Below are 15,089 nucleotides of genomic sequence, written 5' to 3' on the forward strand. Positions count from 1 at the left end.
TGTGTTCTATTAAATACCTTGGATTTTGCACAATGTACAGTGATCTCAATGCTAACTTGGGTGTATTTTGTATACAAAGGAACACGCTGTTGCTCAATTTGAAGTGCTGACACTGAATTGAAAGCTTCTGTACGAACTGTTCTCAAACACGGGTGTGGGTTCAATCAGTGTCACAGCGCACACAACCGCATGCACTTCCTCTGTTCTGCACATGTAATTGCTGCAGGTGGAGTAGCGTTCTCTTCCACCTCGCTTGAAACAGAGGCAAGTACGTTCGTTCTCTAATCTTTTTCAAAGGACTACTTCCAGTGTAACCCACTGTGAAATGTAAACGCTGAATGGTTTTTAATAACGTAAACCGATCCAAAACAAGAGTGTAAGAGGGTGTGCTCCGTTCCCATTGTGAGTTCTTCTTTTCCTTCCCCCTCGCTCTTTCTATCAATTGCTGCCACCCACACGGTCACTCTTGCATGAGCTCCCAGGGGCAAAACAAACACCGGGGCTCCCCACACGCCACGTGCCAGAGGTATCATCCCTGACAGGCAGGAAGAAGAGGAGAGGAAGAACAGTTGCTCGACTCGCTCAAAGGTGTCTGTCTGAAGCCGTCATACTTTAGAAAGGACAACAAAGTTCATTCTCTCTCTGTCCCGATAGGCCACAGCTGCCAGTAAGATCACGTTGCTTGTGTTATCGTTATCAAGTGCCACTGCGTCAATCGCGGCACGTTATGACTCAACTGAGAGTGACTCAAACAGTTCAAGCTGCAATCGCACTTCACCCAAGAAAGATTTGCCAGGTCTGCTGTGAGTCCTCAAGTGGTGTTGTCAGGTGCCATATCAAGAGTAGATATTGTGTAGAATAATTCCAGTATGGAGGCAGGAATGCTATGCTAGCCTAGCTTATTTTAAAAGTACACTTTGCTCGGTTAACACAAGTCGGGCAGAACTGCAGCTCACCCTGTTCCTTCACAATTTAACAGGCTGCCAGAAATCAGTGCCTGCCTTATTGCTAAAACATTGCTCTGTTTGTTTGAGGGTCCTGAATTGCTTGACACAGCAATGTTAGCTCAACCAATGGTGTGAGATTCGGCCGTGGCTATCTGTTTGACTGACCAATAGCAGATGAGGGAATGTGTCATCATTTTTGTAATTCTGGTTGGTGCTGCTAATGGCGCAAAATTACTTCACCTGTAACCGTTGTTGGGGAAAGTTACTTTTAAAAGTACTGCATTTGTGTTTCTGCATATAAAAGTAACTAATCGTGGTAGTTACTTTTTATGAAAATTAATGCATTACTTTTGCGCTACTTTTTGTCCCCTGGTTTGGGTTTGCTTATTGGTTTTAAATAACAAAAAAAAATAAGAATTTTTTTGGGCAGCTGTAAAGGCTATTTCACCAAAAGTGAAATTAATAAGCCTACGGCTGAAGCAAGTGCCTCTGCACTTACTCCCAGTTTCTCTCAACATGGGACAGGAGAGCTGTCAGTGAAACAAATTAACTAGCGTTACTTATTTGAAAAAGTCAGATATTTTGTTGTAAATTTAAAAATAATGCATTACTTTACTAGTTACTTGAAAAAAGTAATCTGATTATGCAACTCTCATAACTTGTAATGCGTTACCCCCAACACTGCCTGTAATACTGCAAGAAATGTATTCATTTAATCGGGTAAGTTCAAACTTTAAACTGGAAAAATTGTAAGCAAGGCAATTTAAAGCACACATTACTCCACTTTTAAAACCTGAACAGATTTAAAAACACAAGGCATCATACACTTGTCAACTTTGTAAATGGTTACAGAGAAAAAACACTGAATGACTGAGGATCAAGTCATTCCCAACATAAACTCATGCAGAAACGCTGTTTTAAAGTAAGTCTAAAATCTAAAACATGGTTGATATCCTCCGACTGGATTGAATCATAAGCTGCACCAGAGAAAAACAAGCTCGAAAACAGCTCGAAAACAGCTCAAAAGATTGCATTTGTCTGTTGCATACATAATCAAGGCTGTAATTATTTTTTTTTTTTTTTTAAAGCAACCATACTAAAAACTGACTCTTATTCCTTGTGAGGTTTAAATTAATGTAATTATTATGCATTTTCTGGAGGGCACAGTCTTCAAAATGAGACACGGTAATAGTCTATAGTATGAATAATAAAAAACTATAGTTAATAATAAAAATTGGAATCTGTGCCCATCATACGCTACGCTATTTTCCATGAAACTCCAACTCACCAAAATCTGCAGACTGACAATGGATTTGATTCTGGAAAGTTTCTGGCAAATTGGCAGAGAGCCATTTGTGTAATTGCAAGGTAGAAAAATAAGGCAGGAAAACTGTATCGCAGACAGAGACATAATCTTGTGGGCTGTGCTCTGACATTAGTTGCAAATTAAAGTCCCTATCAAACTCCTTTTCTGATCCCATTTTTTGCGGTTTGCATGGATGGCGAGTAGCTCCTCAGTCTTAATATCATTCCAATTAGAAGCCAGTATTATCATCTTTTTTTGCATTTTTATCTGTATACAAATGTTCTTCTTTGCTAGCTATGTTGACCTGTAAATTTCCATCAAATGTGGAGTATCCATGAATTCAGGAAAGCTCTGGCACTCCAAACAAGCAAAATCCAACTATTTTGAGTCTTAATTGCCAGAAAATCTCTGGAATCTCTGGCCCATTTATACCTGGTGTTAAGATACATTTTGGTTGATCCAATCACAAGTTAGCAACAGGCTAAATACAGGGGTAAACCAAGTCCAAACTGATTTGCGCTTGTCCACTTTCAAGTGCATTCGAAGGCGGTTGAAAATTCAAGTGTCCACATTGCAATTGTTGTGCCAATTTTGAACTGAGAACAACCACTAAAACAAGGGTTTAAACTTTACCCGTTATGTCCAGTTTAAATAAGTGTCTGATTGAAAGAACTGTTTTTTCTCCCATTTTTTTTCTTGTATGCTTTACCAACACACAGTAACACAGTGAGATAGTCTGCAGTGTATGCAGTCATACAATTAGAGACCCTGCCCTCAACATCCAATCAAAAGTGGTCAGAAGAGACACATTTGAGATGCATTTACTACCAGGTGTAAATGGAAATGTGTCTCCCTTGACCACTTGTGATCGGATCAACCAAAACGCAAGCAAAACCAGGTGTAAACAGGGGCCTCAGTGTGGAAGACTGTCTTGCTATTCCCCATCCCCCAAGATGCAGGGCGCTGAGTGATAAACAGAAGTCACCACACTCTAAACGTCCCTCACACTGCCTCCTGTCCAGGCGTCGAAGACAGATGGACCGGGAGAGTCCATGTGCCTCACACACTTCCATTTTTGACCGTGCCTGCAGCAGTCCTCCCAAAATAACCCCCATTCCTCACGACCTTATATGTCTAGGAAGAATCATGAATCCAGGCCACACGAGACACGCTGTTGTCCCATTGTTGCTTTGTGATCGTTGTGGTTGTCTCCTGTCTTGCTATGCATCTAACAGAACTAGATCAGGAGTGTTTGCTACACCTTTTTTTGTACCTAGACAAGGACAGTCGCCGCAGCCTGTCCCTGACCTGCGTACGACTAAGACAGGTCTTCCTGGACCCACAGCTGTGGACGCTACTTCACTTCAGGTCTCCGTGCGAGCTGAGGAGGGACAACTATGTTCTGGGCTCTTCGCTAAGATACCTGGCTGTATGCTGGCACTCGAGCAGGGTCAAAGTGTGCAACATTGAGGACTGGATGAAGACCACATTCCAGAAGGACCTCTGCAGGAAGCACGAGCGCCTCGTCGGTGACTTCCTGGAGCGTGTTTGCCACATGTGAGTGTTTCTGTTTGTCTTGGCCTCAACATTCATTTAGTCATTGGTTTGATCTTGGACAAGCAGATGTTGCTACCCTGATATATTTAGACAGATGAAGTAATCTTAATGAATCCCATCTCCTCTTTTGTTTTTAAAAGTATAGTAATGGCACCTAAATAAATTTTCCGTGATCGTTTACTGACCTTTGCGCTGTCCAAACAGTCAAAGAATAACGTTTGCACAGATCTGTCCCATTGTAAATAACAGTATCCAATGGCTTTCAAATGGTACAAAATACAAACTATCATTAGCATAAATTTTGTCCAAAAGCAATATTTGTTTTTAAAATTATACAAAAATTTTAGTTTATGCTATAGTGCTTGAATCTCATTTGCGCTTGCATATTTTCAAACTTAGTGCATAAAGCTGTGTTGACCCAAGGTTTTACATCAGTGACACCAAATCACATTTGATTTGTTTCATAACTGATCATGACCTGTCGAGTTTGATATGCACAAGAGCAAATGAGACTTGAGAGCTATGGTGGAGGGAACGATTGTCAGTAAACAATAACTTGAAGTCACCATGAAATCAAAATGGACATTGCTTATATTTCGGGTAATGCTGTGTGATGTGTTTATTATAAATGTGCACATCATTATTTTTTTTCATCTCTTTAATCAAAAACATGCACATTTTTTCCCACTGCAACAATGTCTCTTCTCCGATGACTTGTAAACTGGCATGTTTGTCCGACAGCCTGACATGTTTCAATCCATAACCCCCAGCAACCTGTTACTCACATGAGATTGCAGCGATTTGCAAATGAAAAATATCAAATGATTTCCCAATGGATGAAATCAAGTCTCGTTTTTTTTCTCATTGAAGAAAAGACTCACATTTTCCACTTCGTGCGGACTTAATTTTTTTGTACCGTTCCTACAGCCTTCATACTGACTATTTTTATAAAAGAGCAGCTTGAACATTCTTTGAAATATCAGCTTTTGTGTTCCCCATTTGAAAGAAGTCAAACTGGTTTGGAACAACATGAGTAAATAATGACATTTTGTAAGAACTAACTCTTTAAGTCACAAAATCATCAAAATATTTTAAACTCATGGTAAAGCAAGTCACAATTTAATGTTTATGAACTCTATCTGGCTTAGGATGGAGCATATATGTCTTTAGCTGTGAAATAAATACATTTAATCCCTATATGAATTGAAGCAAAGACACTGCACTGCAATTTTAAACATTGTCTACAACAACTGCCCCATCAGACCACAGCTGCAGGCACACCACAGACCCTTCAGTCAACAGGAAGCTGTGGGACCGTCACCCAAAGTATGGACTCAGAGTATGTTTTACCACAATTATTTAAAGAACAGAGCAATACACCAACCATTCAGCCACTTTTGTTTTTGTGTGTTGCAGCATTACTCATTTACCAGGTTCTGTTATGAGTTGAGAAGGTTTACATGTGTACAGAACGTTCAGCAATTAGAAACGTCTGTTTTCGAGGAACACAGATACATTAGGACGTAGCATGATAGTTTTTTAAGGAACAGACGTTGGGAAGTGGTGGGAAGCTTAAAAGTACTTCAGCATGAGTGTTCCTCACGTAGCCATTTAACTCAATTAAATGGATCTTCTCAAACCTTCGTTCCTTAAACGTTCATCAGAAACACATTTTAGCTTCAAGCATGCACGTCATCACAGTCTTCCACCGATAGATGCGGCTTGTGCTCAAAGCGTGCTGAGGCTGGGAATGCAGTTTGGCTCAAGTTTTGAGTGACACGAGGTCTAAGGAGTAGAGCTGAATTACCCTCTGGAGTTTTAAGGGTAGATCTGTACAGCCTCTTCCAGGTAGCCAATAATAACGGGAGACATGATGGAGCTCTGTGGTCTCTCCCGCTGCTGTTTTGCACAGTAAACTCACTTATGAGGAAAAAAGAAACTGTGATTTGGCAAAACACTCTTAAAGGGGTCATATGATGCTGCTAAATAGAACATTATTTTGTGTATTTGGTGTAATGAAATGTGTTTATGCGGTTTAAGGTTTTTTTAACCTTGTTGTGATTGGCCGAATACCTCAAGCGTGTGACAGAAATGTTACGCCCCTTACCATACTGTGATGTCCTGTCCGGCCGGAGCAACGAGACAAAAACATTAAAACGTATTATAAACGAGGCATTTGTTGCATCCAGTGGATAGATAATTACGGATTATAATGACTTATGCGGTCTTTTTACATTCCAGGCATGACGAAGCGGATTTCGTTCTCTTTTGGAAGGCCAAACAAAGTAGTTTCGCTTTCACAATGAACCACAGCACCTTAACGACATGGCGGCGGCGGCAACAATACTACAGCGAGAATAAAAGTTACACCTTCTTTCTTTGTGTGAAGATTTGGGTGCCGTTATGCAAATCTTCCCACATCGTGACGTAGACATGTGGGGGTGTGTGAGAACGAGCTGTTTTAGGTAGGCGTGGTTGACTCTTTAACTTTTATAAATAATATCTCTTTGGATTTGAGACTTTAGTCTTTGCAACTTTACAGATCTTCTTTATGCACCAAGAGCTTGTAACTTGAAAAATTTAAATCACATAATTTGACCCCTTTAAAATGATAATAAGAAAGGTTTCTTCAGTGGTTCTTTGCATCACCCTCAGATAAGATCAAAACTTTACAGTTATTGATCTGAAGAACGTAGTATGAAGAATTAAGAATTTTTTAAGAACCATTTAGATTAGAAGGTTTTTTTAGTGTTATATTATAGGTTCCTCAGGTCAGTGTTGTGGTTGCTTCTTTAAAGCAACAGTGCACTGACGGTTGAGATAATGTGATAAATGTTTAATGAAAACAAAACATGTTTGATAATTGGTACCAATTGAAAGTTTTAATCTTAAGTATGATTGAAGAGTGTGAAGACGGATGTTTTTTTATCAGAGATCTGGAACAACTCATGATGAAATCGGTAAGCTTCTTGAAGTTGTTACATTGTAAACTCTTAAAAATAATGGTTCCAAAAAGCAGTTTTCACAGCAATGATATATAAGAACCATTTTGGTTCCCTTAAAACCTATCAGTGAATAGTTCTTAAAAGAACCATTTTTTCCCTTTCTGTGAAGAATATTTGATTAATCTGAAGAACCTTTTTTGCACAATTAAAGAATTGTATGTGCAGTGGAAAGGTTCCATGAATGATAAAAGTTCTTAATGGAATCGCAGAACCTTTATTTTAAAGAGTATATGGTTGTTTTTGAAGAATAACAAAGTTCTTTATGTTGATTAGAGGCTCTTCAGATCAGCATGCCAGTTTCTGATCTGTCTTAAGAATCAGTAGACAAGATCTGAAGCGTACAAAGATCTTTGAAGAGGTTCTCACACCAGGGTGCGTAATTCTCCAAAGAACCAAAGCCAACTCAAGATGGTTCTTAAAAGGGTTCTTTTGAGGTTAAGAAGTTTTTGATGTTACATTGTGGGTTCATCAGTGCAGTGCCAGTTGTTCTTTGACCAGAGAAAATTGGAGCCACACATGATGAAATTGGAGTAGAAATACGTTCCTCTGAGTGAAGTCCCTCCCTTGTGAGCTCTCCTCTCTTGATTTGCATTGGCAGGTGGAGCCTACAATCAGTTCTTGGTTGATGAGGGTGGAATGCACATGTGCGTCGCAGTCGCTGTGTGTGTGTTGCAATACATTTCAGCTGCAGGAAAATGTATAAAACACTAAGCGCCTGGGGAAGAGACCGTCTCAGTTGGTGTCATTAAGTTCAAGTAGGGATCTTTTCTTTCTCTTCTTGAACACCTTTTGCCAACTTACTCTTGGCATCTATTAAAATTCAGAACCAAATTCAGATAAAATGTTCACGGCCAAAAATGAACACACAAAAAAAATAAAGGTTTCCTACCTAGAATATTTGGTAACACTTTAGTAAAGGGACCAGTTCTCACTATCAACTAGTTGCTTATAACCGTGCCCATTGTTAACATATTGGCTGTTTATTAGTACTTATAAAGCACATATTCTGCATGACCATATACAGGTGCATCTCAATAAATTAGAATGTCATGGAAAAGTTCATTTATTTCAGTAATTCAACTCAAATTGTGAAACTTGTTTATTAAATAAATTCAATGCACACAGACTGAAGTAGTTTAAGTCTTTGGTTCTTTTAATTGTGATGATTATGGCTCACATTTAACAAAAACCCACCAATTCACTATCTCAACAAATTAGAATATGGTGACATGCCAATCAGCTAATCAACTCAAAACACCTGCAAAGGTTTCCTGAGCCTTCAAAATGGTCTCTCAGTTTGGTTCACTAGCCTACACAATCATGGGGAAGACTGCTGATCTGACAGTTGTCCAGAAGACAATCATTGACCCCCTTCACAAGGAGGGTAAGCCACAAACATTCATTGCCAAAGAAGCTGGCTGTTCACAGAGTGCTGTATCCAAGCATGTTAACAGAAAGTTGAGTTGAAGGAAAAAGTGTGGAAGAAAAAGTTGCACAACCAACCGAGAGAACCGCAGCCTTCTGAGGATTGTCAAGCAAAATCGATTCAAGAATTTGAGTGAACTTCACAAGGAATGGACTGAGGCTGGGACTGAAATAAATGAACTTTTCCATGACATTCTAATTTATTGAGATGCACCTGTACTACATCCCTAATCCTACCCAATACCTGAACTTAACAACTACCTTACTAACTATTAATAATAAGCAGCAAATTAGGAGTTTGAGGCTAAATTTGTAGTTAACAGTTTTGTTAATAGCGAAAATTGGACCTTAAAATAAAGTGTGATGAATATTTTTCTGAATTTCTAATATCTAAACATCCTTAAAATGGTAAATGTACCCCAGAATTATATTAATATAGTAAGAGTTAAAATAACCTTTCTTGAATTAGTAGGAAATGCTGATGATCACAATATGCCATCACTTTAAACGGCCTGTAACTCTCAAAAAGACAACAATTTGACTGCTTTGATCTTCTGTAGACCTTTGGCTCCAAAACAAGAAACTGAATGCATTTGTTACGGATATTGTGCATGATAAATAATACCATTTCTCAAAACAGGCTATTAGAGACCAAAAAAATAAAGAACGCAACTACAATTGATCACATCCATCTGCTGTGTGGGACTTTTCTGTTGACGTTCTTGGCCTAGACTGGTCATTAGGGCCGCTTCAGTGAAAAGAAGTCTCTAGCCTCAGTCCTACAGCCATAGGCACACCCTCCACAGCGTCCCGAGAGTGACATTAGTCTCTTGAAAGACTACTGTCACTGTGATGACTCTATGAGTTCAAAGAAAAAGCGCTGAATCCAATTCCTGGTAAATTACCGTTGTGCCACGTGTGGGATGTCTACAGAGGCCGTATCCACATGGGGAAACCTTCACGGTTTGTGTTATGGAAAATATTAGTAGGGTTTTGGCCCCCCACACCCAGCCTCATTCTCAGAAGCAAAGTAAAATAAGACAGTTAAGTCTTTGTTAGTTTTTCATTAAGCCTGTTTGATGGAAATGCCTTTAAAAAAACCCCTAAGCAAACAAAACATCTGCACAAGAGATGGGCGGAGCTACGAGAGGAAGGCATGCTTATGTAACCCGGGGATGATGCGACACATATATCTGGCGTGTTTACTTCATCTGGCCAGCTCTGAAAGCTCCTCCCGCTCAAACACAATGGCTGAAAGCTGCTCCAGCAGGAAACTATCTAACCAACCGATCCCCGAGGCTTTGAATTGAGGCTTTGAATTCTCGCGAGCCTCTCTCATCCTTCCTCTCCTGCTGATCACTTTGTCAGACTGTCTGTGTCACCAATGGCCATCTGCGATAATAAAAGCAATGGCACGTGTAGTGTGAGATCCGCCCCATGGCCAGGGTTATTGGGACAGTGCTCATAACTCTTACAGGTGGCTGGAATGTGCCGGTCTCACATGTGGTTTAGTGGTAAGATTATGTAAGAGTTTATATAATTTGCATCAGTAAACGTGAATGACATCTCAAAGCTACAGCCATTAGCTCGCTCCGTGTGAGCGTGTGTGACCCTGTGTGAGTCTACCAGCAGGCTGCAGCAGAGGAGAAGCACGGACACGCAGAAGGGCGACTCCCAGACTGTCCGAGCTCACTGAACGGCTCGGCTTTGAGCTGGTGCAATTTAGCAAGAGCACCAGCTGTGTTTATGTGGCAAAAACAGCTGATACAGCAAACACTGACTTAGGGAATGGTTTTTGTTATGCTATGCTTAGTACAGTATAATACCATGCAAATGCCTGATGGGGCTACATAAATTACTGCCAAAAGTCTTGGGTTACAGTTACTATGTTGCAATATGTGTCAATTACTGTCTATTGACAACACGTTTATTATACAGTCTACCATTTTATGTGTCCTCCGAGGAGTGAAAAGCATTTGTAATGCAGTAAGCTAGTGTGTTTTCCAACCAGTTAATTTCTTTAAGCCGTTTTTCTTACAAAGCAATCATATATGAAATCCATATCCCATTTTCATTGTCTAATCACTTAAAGGTGTCTTCCTCGATGAAAATACTTCCTTTTAAACTAGATTAATATGAGACAAGTATAGCTAAGCTGTTTGTTGACTGATTTTCCAAAAAAGAAAAGAAAAAGAAAGTCTAAACATTGTTTTTCTATGGCGTTCTCTCTTAACCACTGGGTTTGGGGCGGAGCTATGTGTTTGTTTGACCAATGGCAGATGGCTGAGCATTCACAAAACGTTTGAATGTTGTTGATTCTATTAGTGTTGAATAAAATCAAAATCAATTGAATTATTTAATCTTTTTTTTTTATTATTTGTAAGTGCGTGTTTTTGGTTAAAGTACTTAAGAAGAATTACTAAAGATTTTTCTTCGATGCAAATGTTATATGCAGAGACAAGTCTAAGTCATTGTTGATTCCAAACACTGTCTCTGTGGCATTTTCAAAACATTTCTCTATTGTTTGAGAAATCTGACCAGCATTGGACAGCAACACAGGCTCAACCAATGGGGTGAGTTTGGGGCAGAGCTGTGTTTGTTTGACCAATAGCAGACAGGAGAGCATTCGGGAAACCTGTTTGAAAGGTTTTGATTGTATTGCCACATTAAATATGATCTTTACAAATTAAATGAACAATTTAATTACGTTCTGTGTCACTTAATGTAGTTTTGAATGTGTGTATTTTTTACAATTACATTATTCTATTCAAGTCTAAAATGCAAAGGCAACGTTAAGTTAGTTGCTTGTAAATTGAATCCCACGAATAAACACTGTCTTTTAAAACATTGTTCTTTGTTTGAAAATCCTGACCAGCCTGCATAGCAACACTGACTCAATCAATGGCATGAGTTTGGGGGTGTGGCTATCAGTATAATCGACCAGTGTCATACAGGGGGCGTGTTCAAGGAAACCTGTTTGGAAACAAGCAGCACTGAAATGACTCACTTCAGTTTTAACAGACTGTTGTTTGTTATTAATTCACTTGTCCAATCTACACAAACAGCAAACCAATACGTATGCACTGCACTTTGCGATTATTATTCCTGTCTATCAGCATGACATAATTCTTTTTTGTTGTTGTTGTTGTTTTAGGTGTCCGAATCTACTCTCGCTGACTCTGTCTGGATGTGGGCACATTACGGACCGTGATGTTATTAACGTGCTACAAAGCTGCAGGAGGCTACACAGCCTTAGTCTAAAAAACTGCGCTCGGATGACTGACTCTGTCCTCCAGGCTGTTGTGGACCACGGCCACAGTCTCACAGACATGAGGGTGGACTTCTGTCGCAACGTGACCGAGGCAGGGCTGCAGGAGGTCAGGGACAAGAGACCAGAAGTGCACCTGAGCGCGTTACACAGTGCCGATATGATTCCAGACAGCAAGCCTGAGGAGAAAACACAGATCAGGAGAGCTCTGCAGAAGTTCTTGATCTTCTCCTGACAGCTAGAGGCTACCTAGAGACTTCATGTCAAATTGAGGTTCACAACACTGTCCAGTGCAATTGTGGTCCAGTTATTTATTTTTTCACAGTTTCTTTTGTAATTTCAAAAGTTTCCATGAGAGTCAGTCTTCATCTCTGAAGTTTTCATTCCAATTTCATTCGATTTCATTTTCCTTGTTTACATTCAGTCTTCCAACCTTTCTACTATATTTTATCAGCAAATTTATTCTCCTATCAAACTCATTCTTTGTTTCTTCTCTGGGTTGTTTTTTTTTATTTGTTTGTTTGTCCATTTGACTCCATGAAATGACTCAGCGGTCAAGTACACAGTACAAAGGCTAAGTATTCAATATGCAGGGCAGTGGCCCAGTCCAAAAATTTCAACCAAATCTTAGGTTTTGATAATAAAACATTTGCAAACTCTGTGGAAGACAGTATTTATTAAAAGCACAGCATGTTTTGGTTGCATAATCTAGGTTTAGTTCTGGAACAACTCATAGTTGGTTATCCTCATTGCGGGTTTTGGACTTCCTTCTAGTTATGCAAGAACAATATTTGACAGAGCACAGGTTTGCATACAGCCTTTCTGCATGACATTTATTAAGCAATAAGGTACAAGAGGCCATACTACATTGTGAATATAATATATAATTAATATATATATATATATATATATATATATATATATATATATATATATATTTAACCAGAGGTACAATATTCACAATACACCATGGCATTGAGTGCCTTATTGCATTTATATTTATGCATTTAGTGGATGCTTTTATACAAAAGAGTAACAAAGCATTGTTATCGCTTCCGTAAAACCATATTTCATTAAGCAAATTCATTCATCTTGTATTATAAAACAGCTGGTTGCTGATTGGTCAAAGCAGCATTTCATCCATACTAAAACACAGTATAAGAAAACCTAGCTACCCATAGAGACCAAATATTAACCTCAGTTATACCAAGGGATATATTTTCTAGCAGAATGATGAGAACGTAATGAATTTGCATCATAAAGATGTGCAATGTGCACGTCTTTTTAAGATATGCAATATAAATACATTTCTGGACATATTTTATATAGCATATTAGCATTGACATTTGCCCGTATATTCAACCCAACCCGTATATTCATAAGGTAATTTGGGGATTTTTCTACTATCATACATTTTTAGACATCCTACTTCATTTAAAATATTTGAGATGAAATGGGTTGCAAGGAAATACATATTTTTGGACAGAATATTTCTTTACCAATTTGCTAAATTGCTTGGCAACAAAAAAGCTACATTTAGACTTATTATCTGTATTACTTACAAGTTATTCCAGCTAATAACAAATTAAACATTGGTGCCTTTTATCATATAGCTGTTTTATAACAGCAATAATCTTTTATAGCTATGTTTTATCACAGCATCAGTACCGGAACTATCTGTTTTATAACATTATTTGCAGGCTTTGTGCAGAGGTTTGGATATAAATTAAAGAGCTAATGTCATTTTCATTTTAGAGGATGCAAGGAGACGAGCTGTAGCTTGTCTTAACGGAGAGTTATGACCTAAAGCCTAAAAGAGTTATTTGAGGCCATGTTGGACATCTTCCAGCGTTGTGATTAGAAACATATTATGTAAGAGCTGTGTAGAAGTAGGGTGGCCAGTGTCTGTGTTGTCCACGTGACCACACAATTTTGTGTCGTAATTGCAGCGAAAATAGATGTTCTTGTCTCTTGGAGTCACAGAATTTGTTCTTCCTCTATTATGCCTGTTTGACCTTTTTTAAGTGTATGTAATCCAGTCAAACACACAAGTATAGTTTCCTCAAACCCTCAGGGCATCATCAAGGCTGCATGAAGAACAATCGCACATTCTGTCCCTAAATAGTCCGTAATGTTATTGGAGATAAATTTAGAAAAACAAAATAATTTGTAATGAGTCTTAACAGAAAGTCCCTTGTTTTAAAGCCAACGGTCTCCACAGGATGTTCCTCGCGATGGATTGATGGCTGGAGGGTGCAATAATATTGGGATATTTTTTTTCTTTCCCTCTCATTCCTGTTATCTGTATCTCTTTCCAACTCTCACTCTTTCTTTTGCTCAAGGTTTTGTACTCGTCAAGTTACATAAGTAAGGAAAAAACTCAAGTAATGCCTTTAATTATGTAATGTCAGTTATCATTGTAAAAAAGTCTGTGAAATGAAGACAGTTAGATAACGTCCGTCTAATCAATGCTTTATAAAAATGTCCATGACCAGGACAACAAGGAGGGCCTGTGACTCGTGGTCCACCCATAAAACTCTCGCCCCGACCCTGTGAAGTCAATAAATGGTACTGGCCATGACATTTTGTAAGACTTTGAGAGGTCAAATGAGTGGCATAACACGATCAGCATGCTGTGATTGCCTAAATCAACTCAATCAGGTATTTCTTTGTTGTGGATGTCAATCCACTCCAAGTGGTTATGTAATCTGGTTAATGTTTCTCAAGCGTTTGATAATGTCAGGGGTCCAGCAAACAGATTTAGAAAGGTGGACAACTTTAGACACTATTTATGTGCACGATCACGTGTAAGCAATTAGGCAATGGACCCAAGAAACTGCAGTGGCCTTTCAAAGAAAAAAGTTTTTCATGCTACTAATGCCAGAGTGTAGCCCCTGTATTTTCTCAAAACAGAGAACTAGTTAACACCCAAGGGCAACAGTAAGGTTAGTGTTGATTGGCTGTAGACAGCATTGGGCCTCTAATGTGTGTGATCAGCCTGAAGCTACACTGGTTGGAGTAAATCGTCGGATCTGTGTAGTCTACTATGGGCAAACACAACCTCTGAGGAGGTCATAAAGCACACTTCAGCATCTATTTCTTCTGTTTTGTTTTTTGAAAGTTTTCAGCCAATGATCAGTATCAGAAACATCATTTAAAAAGCTATTTTTATTTTGATAGAAAACAATCAAACACCTATCACCCACCTAAAATGTTGTATAGGTAGTAATGGCAGACAAACAGTTGCTAGGTCTTGCAAAATATTCACTATTGTTTTTTTACGGAGTTTAAAACTTACTTAAAAACAGCAAATTCTTGAGCAATCAATGTTTCGGCCTGTTTTTGCAAACTTTGTCAGGTATTTGTAGCAAAGTTGTATGAGATGGCAACATGTTGTGATGGCAATGTTTGGGTCTCACTTTCTCAGGTATTTTTTTAGAAGGTCGTAAAAGCCAACGTTTAAATACAGCACTGTTACAAACTTCTGGCATTTGTAAAAAAATAATTAAAAAAAAGGTAATAAAAGAAGGCAACTTATCGAGACATCAACTTTTCGCCTTTGCAAACTTTGTCAGGCATTT

The 15,089-nt window shown here is 38.8% G+C and overlaps 1 protein-coding gene across 1 annotated transcript; it reads left to right on the top strand.

The window, feature by feature from the left end:
• The first annotated feature begins 3,475 nt into the window (after nt 1–3,475).
• On the top strand, nt 3,476–12,099 carry fbxl22 (F-box and leucine-rich repeat protein 22). The gene is made up of 2 exons (XM_016290279.1): nt 3,476–3,810; nt 11,395–12,099. The coding sequence occupies exons 1-2, from the start codon at nt 3,476–3,478 to the stop codon at nt 11,741–11,743; spliced, it is 684 nt and encodes a 227-aa protein (XP_016145765.1). The 3' UTR covers nt 11,744–12,099.
• The last annotated feature ends 2,990 nt before the right edge of the window (nt 12,100–15,089 follow it).

This window comes from Sinocyclocheilus grahami, unplaced genomic scaffold (assembly GCF_001515645.1).
Source record: "Sinocyclocheilus grahami isolate Dianchi unplaced genomic scaffold, SAMN03320097.WGS_v1.1 scaffold257.1, whole genome shotgun sequence".
Taxonomy (NCBI): domain Eukaryota; kingdom Metazoa; phylum Chordata; class Actinopteri; order Cypriniformes; family Cyprinidae; genus Sinocyclocheilus; species Sinocyclocheilus grahami.